Raw genomic sequence first — 22,631 nt, 5'->3', positions numbered from 1 at the left:
CCGGATGAATATGACATATGGAATTCTGCAAGAGAAGTCTGTCCATGCTGCTATAATTAGCTAGCGATGGTGACAGCAGGGTTCTTTGCTTCTTTATTATCTTAAAATTCTCAGCGCTGTGTTATGGGATGAATTTGTACCACATCGGAATGCTAATGCCTGGGAACGCCTGTGAGTGCAGCATCCTGCTGCATTAACGTAGCCTTTGAAATCCCAAAGTAAGCCTGAGTGTGACTGCAGTGAAATCAGTGGGATTACACCAGTGATGAATCTGGTCCTAGCCACGGAGTATACAAGAAAACTAATCCTCCTTTTTTTCTGCTCCTGCAATTATTTAAGCAATTTACTTGTGTACCTGAGGTCAAGTTCTGTGTGGCTGTAAATGCATTTTTGGCGTTGTACCTCCCTGGGCCAAGGAGGAATTATGTCCTTATGCCTCTCTGGCTGTACTTAGTATACTGTATACACAATCTTTTTATGAAACAGTTCTCTTGCTGTGAATGTTCCTTTATTAAAACTGTGTTAATTCTTAAAAGTGAACAAGCACGAAGCAACCCCACCCTTCCAGTCCTTAACGAAGGCTGGGAGCCCCTTGCAAGTCCAGGTTCAGAGATCTTTGCAAACACTGTCTCGTGAAGAAGCTGAGAACCCAGGCCATGAAATCCTAGTGCCAGTGCAAACACTGGGGGATTCATCAGAAGAGATGTGACGTCTTTGCTGTAGAGCCACCTGAGTTTTCTAGGCTGTTGAGGAAGGAGACCTTGCCCTGCTGAACGATTGCCGCTTCCCTCTTTCCCCTGCCAGAAGAGTCTGTTCTCCCCTCCTGACTCTCCTTGTGGGGCAGCTGGTGCCCAGGGAAAGGGATTCGGTGGGTTGCCTTTCGCTTACAGGTATCACTCTTTTCTATCCGTGTGCCAGGTGGGAATTCTGGTGGGAGCAAACTGCAACAAGGAGTGGGAGATATTATGGTGTATCTTTGGGCTGAATTGGAGGTAGGGAGGACATGGCAATGGTAACTGAAGAGCAGGTAAATAAACAAGGAGCAGGGAAAGAGTAACTGGCAGAGTTTCAGGGATAAAAAAGCTGGGGTATCAGCGTAATTGTCCTGTGCTATGTTCCTCGGGGTGTTTGACAGTGCACTGTAGAATTAAGTCTAACAGACAGTGCACTAATCATCAACAGTCCCTCATCATCTGGAGAAGAGGGGCTTGAATTAGCTTGCCCTAAAGGGGCTTTTTTTTCTTGTTTAAATCATGTAAAGAGGGCCAGGAGAGTCACTTTCCATGAGGCTTGTTATTTAGTGTTATGTAAGAGACAGAGTTTATGTGACGATGATTCTATGACTGTAATTGCTCCTTGAGGTTGAGTTTGCAGGCAGTGCTGGCTAGAACATGCATTTTTTGTGCAAGAGCTGAGTGCCTGCATGCCAAATTGACTGTTTGTGTGTACAGCCACAGGATCTATGAGAGAGTAACAGGCACTTCTGCAAATTTTATCTCCAAATATGGCCTCTGGTATGTGCGCAGGGAGGCAAATGAACAATAGTACTTTAAGACTTCTGGGCTGGTCAGACATGTAGAGCTGGAAATACAGGCAGGTAACAGTTTTTTGTATTTAGAGGTCTTTCTGTAATTAGCTTAGTGTCAACTTGATTGTTGGTCATGGAGAGAATTTTTGACAGGTTAATACAGAACAGGAGCTGATTTCCATTTTTATAGCTCCATGTTGTTCTCCCTGTTGAATTCTTACTATTAAACATATCCATTCCATGCCAGCTGGGGATGTATACCTGGAAGGAGGCTGCTGAAGACAACCACCTTAGGAGGATTCACGGTTAGTTTGAGTGGTAGATGAGATCCTCTTGTCGCTGTTCTGCAAACAGGCATGGACCTCAGAATCAACAGCAGCATCTCTCTGGCAAAAACATTTGGACTATGTTTCCATTATCTCAGTGCGGGAAAAGTGGGACACAATAAAATTTGAAAAAAAAACAAATACATGATTCAGGGAAGTCTATTCTATTTAAAATCAACAATGATTAAGCAATTTAGAAAATCTCACCCTAAACGTGTATCCTGTCTGCTGATAGCCACAGTTAAGAGACAATGGCGAAGCAGAGATGACTTAAACTCTGGGCTTATGAGGGTATTAAAAAACAGATTGAAATCTCTCTGGCTGACACCCAACATGCAGGGACGCCAGCTTACGTTGCTCGTAAGTGATCTTTCCATCTCGATGCTCAAAATGTATCATGGACATCTGGATAGCGTAAAAGCAAACCTAAAGTAAACCAAAAAAGCCCTGTGTCCAGCTGATGAGGCTGGGTGATTCCAAGAGAATGCTCAGGGCTTATGCTCGTTATGTTCCCTCCGTTCACATTCTTTTATATTTTGGCTATGCCCATCGTTTGCTCAGTGCCTGTCCCTAAGGTCTGACAAGGCTGTGAGAGCATCAAGATTTCTTGAGATCTCTTATGCTCACTTGTAGGCACAGCAGTGAGGTGACTCAAAGTACACAGGTAGGCTTGGGGAGGATAACCGAGAGAGCTGAGCCAACGTGCCATCCTAAGACAAAAAATAATGTCAACAATGTGTTCTGAAAAATGGTCCCATTGGTTCCCTGGGGCACCCTCTAATGGATCCTAATTAGAAGCTGTCACTTCTTGTTACGGGAAGGAAGGAATGGCTCAGCGTTCCCACCCCTTAACCTTGGAGAGACTGAGAAGAGAGCTGCCCCTAGGAATTGTTTAATTTAGGGCACTTTCACTCCCGCAAGAAATTAGTTGGGGATTTCTGTGTGTGGAGGGGCAGGTACCTCCAGGAGGTGCATGACACGCAGGCACTTCTAACGCTGTAAATTCACGCGCACACCTGCACAGGTGCCCACTTGAGAAAACTTTATTTTTTAAACATTTGTGTCTGTGATTTCTCATACACTAGACTCCTGCCTCAAGCTCCTCTCCTGCCCAGCCTATACCCTCCAACGTTTATGCACTGGATTCCTACGGCGGGTCTCCCTGCGAGGCACTTGGAACAGCCATCAAGGCTGTCGGGCTACAGTGTCCTGCTTGGCCAATTTCAGTGGGTTGGGGATGTTGCCAATACGATCAGTAGGTTTTTAAAAAACCTATTGGGAAACAGAAAGCCCTAAACAGTAAAGCCTCCCCTCTGTCTCCTGCTCCTATATTTCTTACATGCATCTTTTTCAGACACTTGGTTTCTTGACAGCATTTACATAACCTGGCTGAAAACACTCCCACAGCCGATTAAACGCCTGCTATGAAATCCAAAGCTCTGATTAAAAGGATGGAGCTTTCCAGAATTGCAATATTTGTGCAGATGGTTAATACTCAGGGCTTGTTCTACAGGGGAAAACGTGGCATTTTCTTTACAAGTACATGCGGCCTGAGCTTTCCCATGGGAATTGCTTGCTTTGTTCAGATTATTATTTTAAAGTATCATCAGATGTGATCACCCATTGGATTAGAGGAAGCCAAAGGAGATGATCAGATAATCCCTGAGGCACAAAGCATTTTGAGTTGGATTTGAAGAGAGCTGTCACCTATGGTCAATTTGTTTAGCTCAGGGTGCTTCTCTCCTCCTCTGTATCTTCCTAAAAATATTCGTGCCTAGTGGCTGTGGACCTTTAGAGATGTGGGATGTTGTAGTGATTTGCTTAAGGAAGTACCCTCTGAGCTGGCTGATGTGGCAACCCCTTGTCAGAAAAAAAGCATGGTTAAAAGAGAAGAGCGCAAAAGCGGGTAAATATCCAAAGTAGGCCTTGCAAATCGTGAAGACATCCCCTTTTCACCTGGTGCGTAGAAGTCTTGGCAAAGAGAACTTCTGATCTACCCCAGCCGTGAAGATCTAGTCAGACTAAAATATTAAATAAAAATTATGCACAATAACAATGAACTCTCTGAAGATGGGGGTGTGTGCCATGGGTCTTAGAACAGAGACTTCAATTACTGGGGACTCTTCCTTCCAAGAAGGAAGTCCAGTCTCACTGCTGTTCTTTTCCCACCTTTGTGAACAAGCTCGCTCTGGTTTTGGCTGTTTGTTATGAGTGCTCTTCTGAGATATCCTGATCTCTTTGGGGTCCTGCAGTTGTTGAGCTTTTACTGAAAACTGGAAAACATCTTCAAGGAGTAGCTAAAGCCATAGGGCCATATATTTTTTGGATGTGGAAGAAAAGGACTGAAGTGACTGACTGGAGGGGAAGTGGGATCAGCTCTCAGTTTACTGGGATTTCACTAGCAGGCCACATAACATAAATACTGGCGAAGCACGAGCAAGAAGCAAACCCTTTGGCTCTTCGCTGGGGCTGTGCCATTCTTCTGGCCCTAGATCTGGTGCAGAAATGTGGAGCTAAATCTATAACTGAGTTTCCTACAGTGTAGAAGAGTAGAGTGCTAGATTGCAGAAACGTTGTCAATCAAATCTTTCGCAGATAGACATTCCCTAATTCAGGATTTTAACCTTTTGCAGAGTCCCCTCTGTCAAAACCTCAGAAATTCCTTGTGTTTCTCAGGCAGGAACCAGCACATGAGGAAGTAATTAATGAGAGCAGGAGAAAAGGGAAAAAAAAAAGAAAAAAAAAAAAAGAATGTGCTGAATAGAGGCAAAACTGAGACTTAAATCCCTCGTCCCACAGGCTGCCTCCTCACCCCTCAAGATGCAGACAAAAGACATTCCAGCTCCTGACGAACAGCCTGAAGAGATGCTGAAGCATTCAGAACCCCCCCCTGGACATTTATGTAAAGAAAGGGTTGGACGGTAAGGGCTGGCTGACGGACACCATCTGTGTAGCGTAGGTGCAGTGTCTCTTGAACTGAGATGTTAATCAGCAACAAGATTATCCCCAGTCCTACACACAAATGATCCCTGGCAGACATAGGCTGCATGAAGCATCCCATTTGTGGTATTCTGGTTTCCAGAAAGAGCTAAGCAGTAAATCTCAGCTATTTTCTCTTCAGTCTGGAATAATCAGTTAATTCATTAAAGAAAGTATATAATTTTTTCTGGGACCTGTGCTCAGAGCCAGGACTGTTAGCCAAATCACTCAGTTTCCAGTAGGCTGAGTCTCACCCTTGCTCTGGCAGACACCTCAAACAACATATCAAATCAACTGAAAATGTTTGGGAAAAAACCCAAGAACTTAGTTACTTAAGATAAATCATAACTTGTACAGGAATGTCGTGCCTCAGTTTTCCCATCTGCAAATTAGGGGGACAGAGGAATGCCACTCAGCTCTTTCCCAGCAGTACTGTAAAGCTCATTTGATGTACATTTATAAAACGGTGCATGATTCTGGGAGGGGAATTGCTACTGAAGAATTAATTGTTATGATTGTTGCTTATTCCCCAGATGCTTGAAATATGGAACTTGGCAGAATTCCGGAGGAAGTATCCTTGTGAGCTCAGATAAGAGATGAGCCAACCCGACAGTCGCGCTGTTGGTGCAGGCAAGATTCATTGTAAACCTGGGGGTCTTAAATAGCAGATTTTTAAGCTCAGAACACAGGCAAGGCTCCAAACAGTTTTGTCTGTCCCATGAAGTATAGAATCATGGAATGGTTTGGGTTGGAAGGGACCTTTAAAGGTCATCTAGTCCAATCCCCCTGCAGCAGGGACATCTTCAGCTAGACCAGGTTGCTCAGAGCCCAGTCCAACCTGACCTGGAATGTTTCCAGGGATGGGGAAGTTGGCCTGTTCTCTCCTGTTCCCCGTCGTCTGCTAACGACACAGCTAATAAAACAAGTTGGGCTCTGCCAGAAGAGAAGAGTCCACATTAAGGGCAGCTGCTTAGGAGAGGCTAAGCTGCCTCCAACACCTTGAAAAAGCCTAACTGACCTTATACCCTTCTCTTTATACTGTCCCCGTGCCTTTATCAGCTCACATTTCCCGAGAAGAAACCAGTGCTCTGAAAAACCTTAAGCTTTTAAAGAAATTAGTTGAAGATGTTCTCCTTGTTAATTAATCCAGGTGTCCCTCATCTGTTAGCGACATGTGGCAGCAGCAGAGGTTGGGGGTTTGTCAGTTTAGAAAAGGGAGGGGAAAACAAACACGTGGGAGAGGTTGGTGGCTAAATACTACTTTTTTTTTGAAGGGGGGGGGACACCACGGCTGGGTCGGCAGGCAGCGGAGGAAGGCGGTGCGGACGCCCCGACACCAGCCCCGGGGTGATGCTCGCCCCCCGGGAGGGCTGGGCAGCGGGGTCCCCTCGGGAGACCTGCTCTTTCTCTCTCTCTCTCTCCGGTCCCCCCCCGGGGGGCTCCGGTTCGCTGCGGTCCCCCGGCCCGGCCCTGCCCGCTGCCGCCGCCTCCCCTGCCGCGGAGGGCGGACTCGCCGCCGCCGCATCCCGGATGCCGCCGCCGGTTTCCTGGCCCGTTTCCCGGTCCCGGTGCCGCCGCTTCCTCTCGGAGCGCCGCGGGGAGGGGGCAGGAGGGCTTCTCGTCCCGCCGGCTTATTTTTTCCGGTCGGTGCTCCATAGGAGGAGGAGGAGGAGGAGGGAAGAGCCAAAGGCGGCGGTACCCCCCTCTCCCGCCCCCCCCCTCCGCCCTCCCCCTCCACTGCAGCACATGGGAAGCAAAAGTTTTCCTCCTCCTCCTCCTCCTCCTCTCTCCCCTCCGCCGGTTCCCCTCGCCCTCCGCCCAGGCAGCCCCGAGCGAGCCGCCCCCCGGGCCGATCCCCCGGAGCGGTTTGCGGCTGAAGGATGCGTCTGCCGGTCCCTCGGCTGCTCCTCTCGGCCACCGGTCCTGTGCCGCGCTTCTCTCCCGAGGGCGACGAGGATTAAAAGGGTGCTGGAGGGTCTGCTGCTGCGCTGAGGGCTGGAAAGGAGCGAAGGCGAGACTTTGATCGCGTTTTGCAGAGGGATCTGCGAATTTGCGGAGAAAAGGGGGTGTTCGAAGAAAAATAGTCAGATGCTTTAGCGACGCCGGAGAGGCAGCACTACATCGTTTTGCTTCGGCCCCGCCATGGGTACTGGCATGTGTTCAAGGAGGCAAAAGGGGCTTCTGCAGACCGGGTTTTGCCTGGTGACCGTGGCGTGTTTGGGCTCGGGAGTTTTCATGTACAACCACTTGCAGCAAAAGGTGCGGAACGCTGAAGCCCTGGCCCAGAAATACAAACAGCAGCAGGAAGCACTGTCTGCCCAGCTCCAAGGTGAGTGACCTGCTCTCTGTTTGTGTGTGTGTGTGTGTGCATCCCGCTGTCTGAACTTCCCTCTCTCCTAACATTACCTGCTGGTGTTCTGGCCACACAGCCCAGCGACAAGGGGGTGCCTTTGTGCAGTGAGGTTCAGCTTTTGGCTTTCGAGAGCTCTAAGAAGACATTGTCGCCTATTTCCTTCCCCCCTTTGCTGTCTAGAATTAGAATCTGAGTTGCTCGCAGCAGCGAGGGAAATCCAGCGAGTGTGCTGGATTGGTGAGTTCAGCTGCGTCACATCTATTCCATTTCTTCTTCCTCCAGTTCCCTTTGGCTGTAAAGACTGGTCCTCTGTCATTCTAAACGTGAAGCAGTAGAAATGCGAGCAGGGCTCGGCGAGGCTGGTTGGGCAGGCTCTGAGATGTGGCTCCGCTCTCTGGCCTGCAGGAGCATCTGTCCGGAAAGTAAATAGAGAGGTGAGGTGTCCTTTAGGAAAGTTTGTCACCATACTGTCTGCTGCCCCGTTGCCTTTGCAAGGAAGCACACCTGTTTTTTTAAGAGATTGATCTGTGACTGGAAAAGTCTTTGACAGCTTGTTTGGGGCTGATAGATGCTGCAGCACGGAGCTCCCTAAAAAGAGGGGGAGAAGGAGAAGGGATTGGTTTTTCTGAGCCTGCTGACCAGCACTTGGTCCTCAGGCAAGAGCTGCCAGAAGACTGGAAGGCAAGCATAGTATGTCTATTCCTTTCTCCCCCCTCGTTTGTCCTCCTTGCATAAATGTCTTAAGTGTGGGGAAAATGACATTTTAGCCCATGGAGAGATCTCAGTAGGAAAGGTTGAGGACACATCTTACTCTGTTGCTGAGTTCTTATCTTCTTTGCCTAGTCTATCCTTCTAGCCTTACACCGTCTGCCAAAACTACACTTCCAGCACCTGTCACTAGATTTGGAGTCTCCAGAGGGATTTGCTGAGCTCCCTGGAGAGAGGTTTGGTGGGAATCTACTCTTTGGTAGCCAGCAGTTGTGTGAGTAATGCTGGAGGATGGGTTAGTTCTGGAGCGCCCAAAGAATGAATTTTACGTGGGCAAAATATTGTTTGCCTGTGGCTCGAGTGACTCAAGGTCAAGAGATTCATTTAACACTTTTTCTTCTAACAAGTGGGTTTAGATTACAGTGTTTAAATCAAGAGCTCTTTCTCAGACAAAAATCAAATAAAGGGTATCCATTATGACCTCTGATATATCCAGTGACATTGGTTCTATAGCCTTTATTGCCAGGGAATTCTGCACATCTGTGCCTTTTAGGGTTAAATATTTTCTGGTTGTTTTGTGTGCAGTGTTGTGATGCAAATGTGACACTGTACATGTGCTGCTTGTGCGCAGGGCTGTGTATTTCTACCTGTAAACTGGGAAAGCAAAGTGAGGTCTATCTGTTTTGTTTGTCTCTCAAGGAAACATGCTTTAAAAAAACCCCAGTGAATCTTGTGAATTCATCTGGTGCGCTGCTATTATCTTACATTTTGGTTCTGTTTCTTCTTACTCTATCACAAGGCAGTCAAACAGCTACAGTTCCTAATGTGTTGTACAGTCCCAGCCGCAGCGATTTCCACCTGCATCCTGTGTTTCTGAGATGCAAAGATCAGCAGAGCAGAAGTTAGCCCACATTCCTTTCTGGTGTGTCAGCATCCCTCGCTGCTCTTGGAGAGAGGGGCTGGTTCATCGGAGAAAAAGATGACAGTGGTAGCCTCAGGGAACCCCAGTTTTGGGAAGAGCAGGCTCAAGCAAACAACTGGGACAGGCTATATTTTTTTCCCACCCAAATACGTTTGCATGGCAGAGCTGTAGCCTGTTGCTGGGGTTTCTAACCCTCTTGTCACTCTTCCCATTCCTAAATACAGTTGTTGCCATGGATACCCTTTTTATTTTGAGAAGACACTTACTTGTCCAACAATTTTAACAAAGGCAAAGCTTCTTTTTGGATTTGGCTGGTGGGAGAAGCCGGGCGGTTGGTGGATAGGAGCCATGTTTGTGGAAGTCTTAAAGCGCAGTGGTATCTTGCACATATGGCTGAGGCTCTGGTGCTGTCGCCTCCCAGCGCTGCTCCCTGCAGCGTTTTGGTGCAGGAGAGAAGGGGAATCAGGGCTCCATCCCTGCCCCTGTGCTCACTTGTTGCATGACTTCAATTGCCGTGTCTGATTTCTGTCTTTCCAGCTCTGCAGAAGGAGGATGTGTTATTCTGAGGTGGGATTCAGTACTGTTTAACCAGTGCTTCAGGTGTCTCAGCTATCAAGTATTTCCTCCCCTTCTTTTATCCAAGTACAATATGTGGTTAATGCTTCTGGTGGCTGCTGTAAATAAAGCTTGAAAGCGTAGGGCTGGGCCAAGAGTTGAGTGAAAGGGAAAAGGAAAAGCAAGTGGAGGAGGGAGCGAAGCACTGCCTGTCCCAGGGGCTGTCTTCTACTGCACGCAGGGAAATGGATCTCATCAACTCTTTTAAAATGAGATCAAAGCAGCTGTTGACTGTTGTGGGGTGCAACACGTTGTGTGAGATGAAGAAAGGGAGGTATAATCGTGTGCGTGACCATGTCCAGCCCTTGTCCCGGCCGGCTCTTGCTGCTGCACGCAGGGATGGCTGTTTGCTGTGACCCAGTAGACCCTCTTTTCCTGTTGTGGTCCATGTGGAATGCAGGAGGAAATATCTGCTTGGCTTTTCTGTCCCTCCATCTCTTCTGTTTCTGCTGGCTGGGGCTGGAGGCATGTCTGAAAGTGCAGGGAGACACCTCGCCAAATACCAGGCTCTCCCTTGTGAGCTCTGATTTGGAGGACTCTGGTGCTGTATCATGAGGCGCAGAGGGGGATTAGAGACACAGTCTGGCAAGCTGTGACCTGGGGTGCACTTCAGATGAATCTATTCTGTCTCGGCCCCCACCCCAAACTCATGCCATGCTGAGTTGTGTAGCAGGTGGCTTTGAGCAAAGTGATGCTTTGCAACCTCCCACTCCCCGTAGGTGTGTGCCTGTGTATGTATGAGCCACTGCCTGGAGGTTTTGAGCAAAACTGGAGAGATTTTATTTCAGTTCCCTAACAAACGGCACCCTTTGAGCAGATGGGAAGGAAGGGTGCAGCTGTAGTACCATCCACTTCTCTCTTGACGTTCCTGATGTGGCCTGACAACGGCACGTCAAACTGCTGTCTGGGATGGAGGAATTTTCTGTCTCACAGCAGGCTGAGTGTGGGAATGTAGCACTCCTGTCCTCACCATTGGGTGTCTCTTATCCAATCTGACCTTCCTTGGCCGTCTCCCTGGAGGTATGATGAGTCTGGCTCTGGTTCTGCTCCCCTTGTCCCTTGCTCTGGATGATTCTTGAGCCCGAGTGACTGGTGCCACGGGTGATTAGTTGTGATGTGATTGGATAGAGACTGGCAGGAAGGAGTATTTGATGCCCCTAACAAGGAGAGCAGCAGAGAGGAAAGCTTTTTGTGGGTGATTAGCTACGAGAGGGGAAGGAGCACGGTGCAGTCTGGAAGTTGGTGTTGATCTCTGTGCTGAGAGCTGCTCAGAGCTGTCAGCCATGGGCAGTATGAGGACTCTTTCCACAGCATCTGCTATTGGCATAGAAATGGCCTAACGAGCTACACAATGTGTGTGGCTTTAGCAGAACCAGAGCAGCAAATCTGACACTTCTGCTGCCCTGCTCCATGGAAGCAGGGAGCCAGCGTGCACCCATGGCTTGCCCAGGGAGGGGTAAAATGGACCCACCTGAACAGGTGAGTAAAACCTGGGACTGTTGGCAAGGCTGAAATTGCTCTCCCTTTGTGGATCTCTTAAACTCTCCCTGGCTGATGTTTATCTTGGCCCTCTGGGGTATATAAGGCAACCCCTTCATACAAACACCCTGTTTTCTGTGGTCTTCTAAAAATGAGAACAAGTCTATGGAAGGCCTGACCTGTTCTTCTCTCCCAAAGGCAAGACACTGCCAGGGATTTCATTGTTTCAGCAAAGCTCTGCATCTTAGCTCGTTTGGCAGCAGGTGACAGTGCTTTAGTGCTGAGTTCTGGCTGAATTCCAGCCTGGATTTAGACACTGACCACCCTCCATTCTCTCTTCTAATTGCAAATTGTTAAAGACTTCCTGGCTTCCTGTCCTCTGAAGCTGTACAGTCCCATTTTGGTCTGCTGAGCTGTTGCTGTACCCCACCGCAGAGATGAGTACTGAGTGCTTTATGCAGCACTTGCTCCTTTGCATAAAGCTGAACCCACCTTTTCTGGGCTCTGGAGACCTGGAGGAATGACAGGAGAGATTACAACTTTCTTTTTCTAGTCAATGGAGGTTACTTCAGCTTATCTTGCTTATTAAAAGAGTGTCAGGAGAGCCAGATTTTGTGTCCTAATTTTTTGAATCATCAGCCTATGATATGGAGCTGTTCCTGAAAACTCTTCTGTTTTGTGCTGCTTGCATTAGACTTCGTGGTTATGGGTTTTAGCACAAGCCTATTTCTAGAGATGCTTTCCTGTGCTTTAGTTTCCCATTTACTATGCGAGATCAATAGCACCTGGTAGCTTGGGGTCATCTAAGTGGGACTTTTCTCCACAAAAGAGTTATTTATTTGACTGCTCCTGTGCTGAGAGCGCTTGGCTTTTTTGAGTGAGGGTGTAGCTGTTCACGGTGTCCCCCAGGAGGCAAGTTGCGCTTTGCTGTTCTGGGTGATGGAGCACTGGTCACTGGGTTCTTTGGCTGCAGGGACCTGGAGTGGTGGGTAACTGCCTGTGTGAGTGAGTTTCTAACCCTGGTCATAGGGTTTCAGTGTGCTCAGGTAACTAGAAAATGAAATTAAATACCTGCGGGAGAAACTCCAACATGGGGAATCCTTCCAAGCCCAGCATCGCTGAGGCAAATGCAGCCTGGAAGCTGAGAGTACATGAAATGGCACAATAAAGGCTGTGAATTGCTGGGCATCCCTAATAGTCCCAGCAGCCATGACTTTTCACTGCTGGTGTGAGGTTCCCATCACATCAAAGACTTGTCCTCAGGTGCTCTGCTAGATGAGACTGCAAATGAGATGCTTGTGCCAGAAACATGAGTGCCCAGAGTTCACAGATCCTTTGGGAAGTGGCTGATGTTCTTAAGATGACAACTTCATTGAGTAAGGCTTTTTAGCATGTAGCGAAGAAGCACCCACAGTCTCTGGTGTGCTTAACTGGGCTGGGGAGGCCCTTGGGGTGACATCTGAGTAGTCTGTTGGGGAAAAGTGTTTCTAAAAATGAAGCTGTCTTGAAGTAGACACTTGGACAGCTGCAGAGATGGGTTTGCTGCTTACCAATGTGCTCAGCAGGGGAAAAAATCCCTTCCAGATTGAAAACAAGTATTTCTGCTGTAACAGTTTGGAGAATATGGGAGTTTCCTCACTTCAGAGGGAAATATTAATGAAGTGGCCCAGCCCAGGGGAAGCATCTTCACCATTGGGATGTCTCTTTGTTAACTGGGGAAGGTAACAAAGAGGAGGAAGGAGATAGCCTGGCTGGTGACAAGAGGAATTCCTGATCTAGGATACTGGCCCTTCCTGCTCACTGAGGGAGGTCAAAAGCGACAGAGGGAATTAGGTGGGTCGGGGAGACAGCTTGGATGGGAACGTATGCCTGGGGAATGGGTCCTCAGGCTGGGGTGGCGCTTGATGAGCCCAGGCTGGCAGAGCCTGAAACACTGTCCTTGTACCTGCAGGGTCTAAAAATGGCATAGTCTGGGAAAAGCTGACTTGTCTGTCTTGCTGAAGCCTTGATTTCAGTATTGCAAAAATCCCAAGCTTGGACCTAGCCAATGTCATGAGCCTGGCTTAAAAATCGTGGAGCTAAACCATGTGGAGGTTCTTTTTCTGTGTGGAAAAGGCATTTCCAGGTGGGAAGAAAAATACTAGTCATTGTGAGGGTCCCGGTAAAGCCACCAGACTTGGATTTGTTGTGATCCAATGGAAGAGAAATATGTAATAGTGAACCAGGCTTTTAAAGGAGCTGGATAAAATTATTATACTGTACTCTCAGGTCTGCTCTGCATGAAGTTGTAGGGGGATGTGGCTTGTAAAGGTGAGGAACGCTTCCTTTGAATGCCTAGCTTTGATTAAAAAGCTCTTGAAGAATGGGCATGGCAGCAGTGCTTTGCTGCCTGGTGAAATTACAGTCTTCTGTGCACTTAGTGTAATTAGGAGACCTGCTGTGAGGAAGAGACAGTCTAAAAATGCAAGGAATAGTTGCTGTTTTGCAGTGCAGAAGGAAGACGTCAGGCACAGGGAGGCTGTGAGCTCTGTGGAGTTCTGAACAGGGTGGCTTGAATCCTGCCTGGGGAGAGATGGTCTTTAGTATTGTTTAGAAAAATGTCCTAGCCTGATTTTTAGGGCGCTAGAACTGCCTATAAGCTCTCCTCTATGTATACATTGAGAGCGACTTCTGCACTACCACAGGCTTGGTACCACTGGTGGTCAACACTATAAAATATTAGATAAGCATATGGATGTTTTTTGTCTCTTATTTCCCCAGATCGTAGTGCCTGCTCCACAGGCAGAGTGAGAGCACGAGTCACTTGGGGCTCTTGACTTGGCAAGATTTCAACAAGGAATGGGTTAGCACTTGTTTTATGCATGCAAATACCATCCCACTTTGTTCGTTTTCCTGGAGACTGCATCGTGGCACGTCTTGTCCCCAAAGATGTTGGCTCTGGGGGCAAGTTTCTGTTGCCGCCCCTCCCCTCTGAATGGCTGCCCGGTGCCATTCTGGCGTGGTGGCAGCCTCTGCAGAGGGGATGGGGAGCCTGTTGCAGCCGAGTGCTGGGGCTCAGGGGAAAGCTCTTGGTTAGCATTCAGACGACAGAGTGGATTAAAGTCACCATCCATCAGGAAGCTTCTCTGGCACTTTCATTTGTCATGTGGCTGCTGTACAGAGCAGCCTCATCCCTGAAGCAGCCTCATCCCTCTCTCTTCTCGGCCCCTGTGCAGAGTACGGATGCTCTTTTCTGCCTAATGGGCAAGGGAGCTGCTTGGCTCACTTTTCCTTAGGGGCCTGAGGGTGGCCAGTTAACGTTTGGGTTGTAGAAAGGGAGAAAATGTCTCTCCTGCATGTTGCTGGTGCCTCTGCAGAGCAGATGACCTGGAAGGTTTCTGAGCCTGGTAGTGGACTTGGCCAGTGAATACACAGTTTAGCCACTGGCCGCTAAAGCCAGCTCTTGGGCATCACATCTTAGACACCAAAGCAAAACCTGAGTGCAAATACAGTGTTATATCAGGCATATCCATTGTCTCTAGTCCAGCTGTCCCCACCCTGCTACAGACCTTATCTGCTCACAGTTGACAAAAGTGCAAACAGCTTGTAGCTGGAGCTGACCCTTTCATTGTTTAGGACTTTGGGTGTCTGCGTGTATTTCAGGACTGTTGATTTGCTTGGTCTGGACTTTACATGGGAGCTACCGTGTGTTTAAATCTAGAAACTCAGACTGATGCAGGTCATTCAAAACAGAAAAGGCTCTCTTGCCCCAGTCTGCTCTCCTGGGCACTTGCTGGCCCAGTCCAAGGCAGGACTTGAGGTCCACATGTCTCATGACCTGTGAGAGGCCTGTTTTTGGGAAAAGAATATATAGGAAGAAATTTCAGAGTTTTTCTCATGCTCTACCTCTTTCTGCTTCCCTAGTTGTGTATGAGCACAGATCCCGGCTAGAACGATCCTTGCAGAAGGAGCGAGGGGAACACAAGAAGACGAAGGAAGGTGAGTCTCTTGCATGGGTGGCATAGTGGTGGCCAGTCACCCCTCCAGCTGGCCTGTGGGGAGACGTCTGGGTTGTACCCAAAGCATTTTCTGCCTTCAGGGCCGTGTGTGGATGTTACTGAATTCTCACCAGGTAAAACCTATCCCTGCTTTGTACTTAGGGAATAGTTAACTGACTTCTCTGTTGCCCACGGGCAAAAGATTCTGTTCTGCCATATCCTTGCATATGTCCTCAGTCTAATCTGTGAGTAACAGTACCCATGATACGGTGCTTGAGCACTTTAAGTGACAGCTAAACATGGTGCCAGACTATGCTTTTTTCTTGGAAATATGTAAACTTCCTTATGAAAGTGATATGGTGATGCTGAGCTCTACCAGTGCTTAATAATATTAGCATCGCTGCACTGTGTAATCCGTGGACAGTACAGACTGTCAGATCCTTTAAAGCTGATGTACAAAAGTAGATAGACACATGGAGGATATTTTAAGACTATGAAATACAACAGGAAGTAGAAAGTGAATAGATTAGCTCCTGTACCTTTCAGTGGAGTAGAGTGCTTGGATGTCAGACCCCTCTGCACCTGATTGTTGGCAAGGTAATAGTTTGGTTTTCATCTTTAAAACTGGTATGTGGAGTAACATCACTGCTCCTTACTCCTACTTACACTGTGTTTCTGGAAATGCTGACATACAGCACCCAGGTTTGGCTGTAGCTAGGTGGCAGCTAAGGGAGAAGCTGCATTTCTGCCTCTTCTTTCATTTATTTGGTGGGGACTGACTGAGAAAATGAAGCTTCAGTGACATCAAAATGTAGCCGTCTGTGTGCTGACGTAGGAAGTCACCAATGCACTTGCCTATAGAATGGGAAAGGAAGGACGTTTGGGCTACTCTAGGTGGGTGGACACCTCTCATGGAAAGCACTACGATCTTTTTGGGAGCATTGCGTGGAGTCTCCCAGCGGCATCTGCATCCCAGCTTGTGGAGCTGCAGCCTTTTGCTCAGCAAGGGGCTAATTTCCTCCTTCCCTGCCCCCACCAAAATATAAACCAGACCCTTGTTAAATTCCAGCTCATTAAATTGTCTTCTCTTCTTCCGTTTCTAGATTTTTTGGTGTATAAGTTAGAAGCTCAGGAAGCTCTCAACAAGGAGAAGGTAGGTATGGGTTATTCCTCAGTGTGTGTGTAATAATGGTGAAGATTTCTCTAGCACCACTGCAGTCCCAGGACCAGTGCTGCTGTCTGGAAGGCATGGAAAGGCTACAGGCGTGTACGGTACAAGATGAACTTTGGCTGACTCCACCTTGCAAGGCCGTTGATGTGTGAGGATTTACTTCATCTTGGTGAAAGACTGTGTTGTGCTGGAGCTATTCTGCCTGCCCTCCCATGAGTGGTAGCCGAGTAGATGACCTGACTGTCAGCTCCTGGTGTAGCAGGGAGTCCTGGGCTGCAGTCTTGGAAGAGAATTGCTCTTTCATGGTGCAGAAGAGTCCTGGGGAAACTGAATGCAAGGCACTCCACAGGGAACATGGAGAAGAGAGGCCATGGTGTTGTTGGGGAAAGCATATGCATTGTTGTCTGTCTCCGGTGACTGTCAAATGATTTCCACTGGCCTGTGGACTTCTCGTTCAGCAGGGGAAAAGAAGGAATCTTCAGTGAGGGTTAAGAAGAAATGCCTCCCTGGGTTACAGTCTGTCCCATTCGCTTGTAGTTATATGGCTGGTTTTAGTCCTTTCTCGGAGCATCTGTTGATGTGATGCTGGAGAAGAGGAATTGCTTTTAGCCTGCTCATCTGTGGGTGAATGTCATCCTGCTAGGGAAAGAAACTCATGGATGAATATCTGAATACTCTAATGGCTGGGCAGCTCACTTGTGATTTATGCTCATTTCCCAGTAGTATTTCATACAGTGTTGACTATTTATCATTGGGTTGTAGTGGAAATTCCCACATGGTGGTTAGTTTGCACTTCCATGGTGCTGCTTCGTGTCTCAGCCGTGTTGCTTTAATCTTCCTAACACAGCTCCCAGCAGAAGGTTGTCAAACTGCATGCAATGGGAGAAGCTGCAGCACGTTCCCCCTCGGGTGCCACTGCTGCTGTGAGAAATGTCCTGGTTTGAGGCAGGTTTGGTGGCCAACCACGACAGGACTCAGCCTTTGAGCACGGGTGGCTGGTGGCTTCCACGCCAGTTGTGTTGAGATGCTGGTGCTGTGGTGAAGAACGGTTCCTTGGGGACAAAGGGGAAGAACGTGGCCCTTATCAAGGCATGACCTGATCTGTTAAACTGGTACAGACCCTTCTGTGGACACCTGTAAATCCCTCTCCGCTGCTGGTTTGTGTCAGTTGAGCTTAGTTTGACAGCTGTACCTAGTTACAGGAGGTTGCTTGAGGCTTACTCAATTGCTTGGTGATCAATTTTTTTGTTAAATGGTGCAATTTTTGTGTGTAGGCGAAAGCTCTGGCGCTGCCTGCCTCCCCCTCAGTCACTGCAGAGCGCTCAGCCTGCTTTGGGGGGGGGTTTACTGTTCACAGCTCTGGGCCTGCCCTGTATAAAGAACTGAAAACTGGGGAAAAACCACTCTGAATGTGAATCGAGAGGGTGCAATTAATTAGCTGGTGGCTTGGTTGTTTTGAAAGGGTTCTTTTCCAGCCATCCTCACGTTGTCTCAAAGCGGGGCCATTTACTCAGTGTGCAGATGCCAATAGACACACAGAGTAGAGGTATTATTTATTCCATTTCTGCAGAGATTCTACCTTCTAAAATATATTTTGCCTTTTTAGAAGTACATTCTACCTCTTTAAAGCACATCAGGCTGCATGTTCTGCTGGTCACCTTGGCGGGCTTGTTCCCAGTCACCTTCCCAGTGTGTGCCTGTGTGGGAAGGGGCGGTGGGAACTGGCTGTTGCAGTGGCTGGGTGGGTGCTCACGTGTGTTTCTCCCTGCCTTGGGTTTTTCTGGGATCTAACCGTGCCTTTTTCCTTTCCAGCAAGATTCTATGAACAGATACGGGGCCCTCAGTTCCCAGCACAAGATCCTGAAGGTAAGGGAGCCGTCTGGTTCCACCTACTCCCCAGCTGCTGAGGGTTAAGGAATGCTCCCTGGAAGGAGAGCCGGGGCTTCCGCTTGCCAGAGGTGCCTAGGAGAGACCAAGGGCTTCCTGCAGCCAGTCCCAGCGCGGAGGGAGGAGACCACACAGGGGTGTTGATCTACATTCCTTCCTGACTATTCAGGTTCACGGGAGTTTCCTATTTATTCTGTTGGGCTTTGTGTCAGATTACAGCCTTCACCTATTCCTCATTTCAATGGTAGCCTTTGTGTGCTTTATCGCACAGGAGTTCTGTTGTTCAGTGTGTTCTTTTCTGGGTCTCTTAGTGCGAAAATGGGTCTATTCATCGTAGCTTGCCCTTTGGGCTAATACAATGTACTCCAGTTGGTGTGAGAGGCTCAGAGGGGGGCGGCTTGTAGCGTTTTATAGCTTATCGCACGCTCTACCTGAAGCATATCTTGATGTTAAAGTTTGCTTTCGTTTGAGCAATGCAACTGTGGCTGGTGATGGTGGTTTTTAAATGTTTTTAGTCAGAGCACTGGCAGTGAAATGGTAATTTAATTCTGGGATGTAAAAAGAGGGCTAGGTTCCAGCAACCCTCAGCACCGCTGGGTTGTATTTCCTGAGTGGAGCTGGACCTCCAGCTGCCTGGCTTTTTGGATTCAAACTTCGGGAAAAGGGAAGTACAGTTCTGTCTCTTGGGTATTATCCAGCACTGCGGATTCTGGGAACGCTTTGCAGTAGTAACGTTCCTCTTCATAGCAACTGCAATCTGAGCAGAATGCTCTGGTTTGCTTGTCTCAAGGGGACAGTGAGTATTTCGTCCTGGCTCCCTTTCTCCTGCCTCCTTTTACTGGGGAGGGGAATAATCTATTTTTAAACTATATTTACAGCTGCTGGAAGACAGACCAGCCCTTGGGACTACAGTGTAGTAGGTTCCTGGGCTCCTCAGGGCAGTCAGCATACATAGCTGTGGTAGAACTGACTGGGTCAAGAGTCTTCTGCTTGCAATTAAGTTGCTTCTCTTAAAATAATCACACGTAGCATGTTCCAGACCTCCTGTCCTGTAACTACAATAAAACAGCATCTTGAGATTCCTCCTATAGTTTGCATACATTGGTCACAGCCATCCTTAGAAACCAGCTGGGAGTGAGGATGATCTCTGTGCTTAATAAGCTGGACTGGGCCTTGGGTGCTTTGTGTGACCTTGGTCAAAGCACTTAACTCTCTCTTCAGCTTCCTGCTTCTATCCAAGGATGAATATTCCATCCCTTCTTCCTGACTGTGAGCAGTCTGGGGATAGACATTATGCACATCACCTGCCAGACAGAATATGGGCTAGAAATTGATTGACCTGAGGTGATGAGGACTTAAAATTCCTTAAATTGCTTAGAGTTTCTTGTTAAAATAAATTTTATCTTGCTAATATTGGTGGCTTCTGAGGTTTTCAGTATCAAAATTATTTTAGGGATTCTCTGCTGTGCTTTCTGCTGGTGAATCTGATGAGAACTGTAAGTACCTAATGTCTTTGAAAGCCAAAGCAGGAATCTTTTAGTCTCTTTATTTTCCCTCCTGATCTTGTGATCTGATTAACTTGACATTCTTGTCTCTCCTCTTTGTTCTGCCTCTGGGACCCCTCCACACTGATAGATTATTTTTTTTTTTTCCCTCTGCATTGCATGTATTTTTTGAGCAGTTATTTGTCTCCTTTTAGTGGAGGATAATTGCTTCAAGGGAGAATGCCTGGGCCACAGATGCTTTGTTTTACTGGGGATAAATGCAATCATCGATAGCATTTAGAGGTTTGTTTGTTTGTTTTTTTTAAAGATGAGGGTTTTTTTACAGGAAGGCTGATTGAAATTGCTGCCCGAGTCCTGAGGAGCTATTGTGTGGAAGGGCCGGGGTTCACCTGTGAGCCAATCAATCTGCATGCATAATTGGTGTTGACAAACTGAATGTGGAAGGACTCTCTAGGTTACCATGGGAACAAAAAAAAGGAGGTGAATTCTGGTTCAATGGGTCTGAGCAAAAGGATGTCTCAGCATGTTTTGTTCTTGGGCTCTGTAACAGGGGAGGGGAGAAGAGAAGAGAACAGCTCTTCAGCCCACTTCTGTCGATGAATTCTTGGACTGCTTGAAATAGTCTGTGGTCTCGTGAGAGTCTTGTTATCCTGGCATTTTATGCCTGGGAGCCCCATGCTACTATGGGGAATGTGGGCTCTCTGCGTCAGAGGATGTGGTGTCCTTGCAGAAGGTCTCCCTCCTCTTCTGGCAGCTTGGAGCGGTGGGTGGGAGAACAGCCAGGCTACTGGGAAGCAAACCAAGCGGAGAGAACAAACTGAGTGTTTAGGTGTTGGTGTGTCCTGACTGTGTACCTGCACGCAGAAAGGCAGTGGGGATTAGACCTCAGCCTTACTTAGAGGTGAACTGCTCCTGTAGTGATGCTACGTGCACTATGGAAACTCTCCTCACAGGTAACGTTGTCCTTCAGCACACCTGGGACTCTGGAAAAGACCTTGGATTTGTGCAGGGTTCCACAGGCGTTTGGTTTGATATCAGCAAATGTTGTCCCCTGCACCGCTGTCACGGAGCAGGGTGTGCAGGGAAGTAGAGGAATAGGAGTAGTTCTTGGCTGTGTCCCAGAGTCTCCATCTCTTTTTCGGGCAGGAGTGGACTTGCCACTGCCTTCTGCTTCCAGTTTAGTGGCTTCCAAGGAGACCTCCAAAGCTGCTTCACGAAGCGGAGTTTAACTGGTATTTCACATCCCTCCTGAACCACTGAACACAAAGAATATTTTATTGTGTCTGGGATTTCTAGCTACCTTACTGGAGGAACAAACATCTCTTCTGCCTCCCCAAGCAGCTTATTAAACGGAGGCACTCGAGTGGCACTTGGCAATAGCTAAATTACTCTTCTTCTCCTTGTACTGACTCTTTGTCACTTCTTGTCATATTCAGAACCAGCATGACGATGTCAAGAAGCAGCTGCTTGACCTGCAGCTGCAGCACAACAGCTTGAAGCTGGAGCATCGTAAGGCACTGGAGACCCACAGCCAGAAATATGCCCAGCTGCAGCAGGAGAAGGACAGTGAAGTCTCAAACTTGCAGGGTGAGTGTGATGGAGAGCTGAGAAAATGGCAGGCAGAGAATGGCCTGGAGAACTGAGTTCAGGAGAGGACAGTGTTTCTTGTGTTGGCCCAAGGGCAGAGTTAAAACTGGCCACGTGTCCTGGGGTTGCGTTGAGGGAAGGTGAGAGATGTGGAGCAGGCTATCGAGCAGCTTCCCTATGGAAGGGAAGCTGTTGGAGTTCACAGGTGGTGTTTTTGTGTAGGAATATGCACCACAAAAGCCTCTGGCTGCTTGGGTTGACAAATGCATTGATCAGTTGACCTTGAGTTTCACCATACTTGGAGTTCCCTGGGGTTCAGAGACCCCTGCACTGTTATACTGCATGGGGCATCCCTGGTTTCTGTCAACACCAGCAGTTTCATGGTGTTATTTTAAAAGCCTAATTGATTTTTCCTGGCTGCTTACTCTTACTGCAGCTGCTACTTATCATATGTGTGTAAAGCCAGGTAAGATAATAAATTATTGTGCCAGATGCTGGTTTTATCCAGACTGTGAAACAGTCCGTGTCCCAAGGAGGTCACACTCAAAATGGATGAGATAATCCAAAAGCAAAAGGCATGAGGCTAAGGCAGAGGCCATGCCTGTGGTTCCACAGTAGGTTGGGGCAGGAACAGGTTCATCCATCAGATAATACTGCCTTTCCCTAACCTTCCTCTGGTGGGTGAGTGTAACTAAGTTAGCAGAGATGCTTTTTGTGGCAGAGAGAAAACATTGTGACGTTTAGGTATCCCTTCTATTTCAATATAATTTTCCCTCTTCTCTGTACGCTTTTGACAACGGAAACCAGTTTCTATACTACTACAATCCTGTAAACTCTAACATTTAAACTTGGGAGCAAATAAAGCATACTTTGTGATTAATGGTGTAGCTCTATAAAATGCATTAAGTAGTGCAAGTATTGCAGAGAATGATGATCCCTTTAATTCCCAAAGAGTAGTTTCTATTTAGTCTGCTGTTTAATTAGATTGTGGGGTTTTTAAGGTTCACATCTGTTCTTACTTAGATTAGGTCTGGGAGAGTGAAATGTGCTGATGTTTTGTTTGGTTTTTTTTCCTTTGATCAACAAAGCCCTGGTATCTGGTGATCACCCCTGGGTTAGAAGGGGGGAATTGAGCACAAGCAAGCGAAACCTAAATATTTGATTGTCTCTCTCTTCTTGAAATACACAGCCCCCAATGAAATAAGAAAACAAATTCTGCCAGAGGAAGGAGAATAATGATCAGAAAAACAATTCAAAGAGGAAAGTTAAGTCAGGAAGGTTGGCTTAGGGCTGAGATATTAATATTCTCTGTCCATCTTCCCAGGCTACTGTTCACTTGGTACCACCTCTCTCCTGTGCTTTAAGCTCGGAGCTGGCTGGTAAATCTTCCCATAAGTATTGGCAACCATGCCATACAAAAGAGCAAGACAGTCTCAGGAGAGGTGGCAAAGACAGAACTAGTAGCATTGCTAATGCCTCATTTTCTTTCCTTATGTTCCTCCAGTACTTTCTATATATAATGTGCCCTCAGGAGACATGTGTTGGAAGATGTGCCTCTGTCAGTGAGTATAATAGAGAACAGAAGAGGTGTCTG

General features: G+C 47.6%; 1 protein-coding gene across 3 annotated transcripts in view; it reads left to right on the top strand.

The window, feature by feature from the left end:
* LOC141474104 (uncharacterized) overlaps positions 1–22,631 on the top strand; it is a 43,681-nt gene that overhangs the window by 4,946 nt on the left and 16,104 nt on the right. For 2 of the 3 annotated variants that reach the window (XM_074161822.1, XM_074161823.1), the window contains exons 3-6: positions 14,814–14,888; positions 15,991–16,040; positions 17,871–17,924; positions 20,887–21,037. In XM_074161822.1, the coding sequence (XP_074017923.1) occupies positions 14,814–14,888; positions 15,991–16,040; positions 17,871–17,924; positions 20,887–21,037 (330 nt within the window). Of the gene's footprint in view, positions 1–6,493; positions 7,163–14,813; positions 14,889–15,990; positions 16,041–17,870; positions 17,925–20,886; positions 21,038–22,631 lie in introns of those variants that run through there. The other variant, XM_074161821.1, reaches the window with a different exon arrangement.

This window comes from Numenius arquata, chromosome 20 (assembly GCF_964106895.1).
Source record: "Numenius arquata chromosome 20, bNumArq3.hap1.1, whole genome shotgun sequence".
NCBI lineage: Eukaryota > Metazoa > Chordata > Aves > Charadriiformes > Scolopacidae > Numenius > Numenius arquata.
Note: the sequence above shows the minus strand (reverse complement) of the source record. Positions and strands in the feature narration are given on the sequence as shown.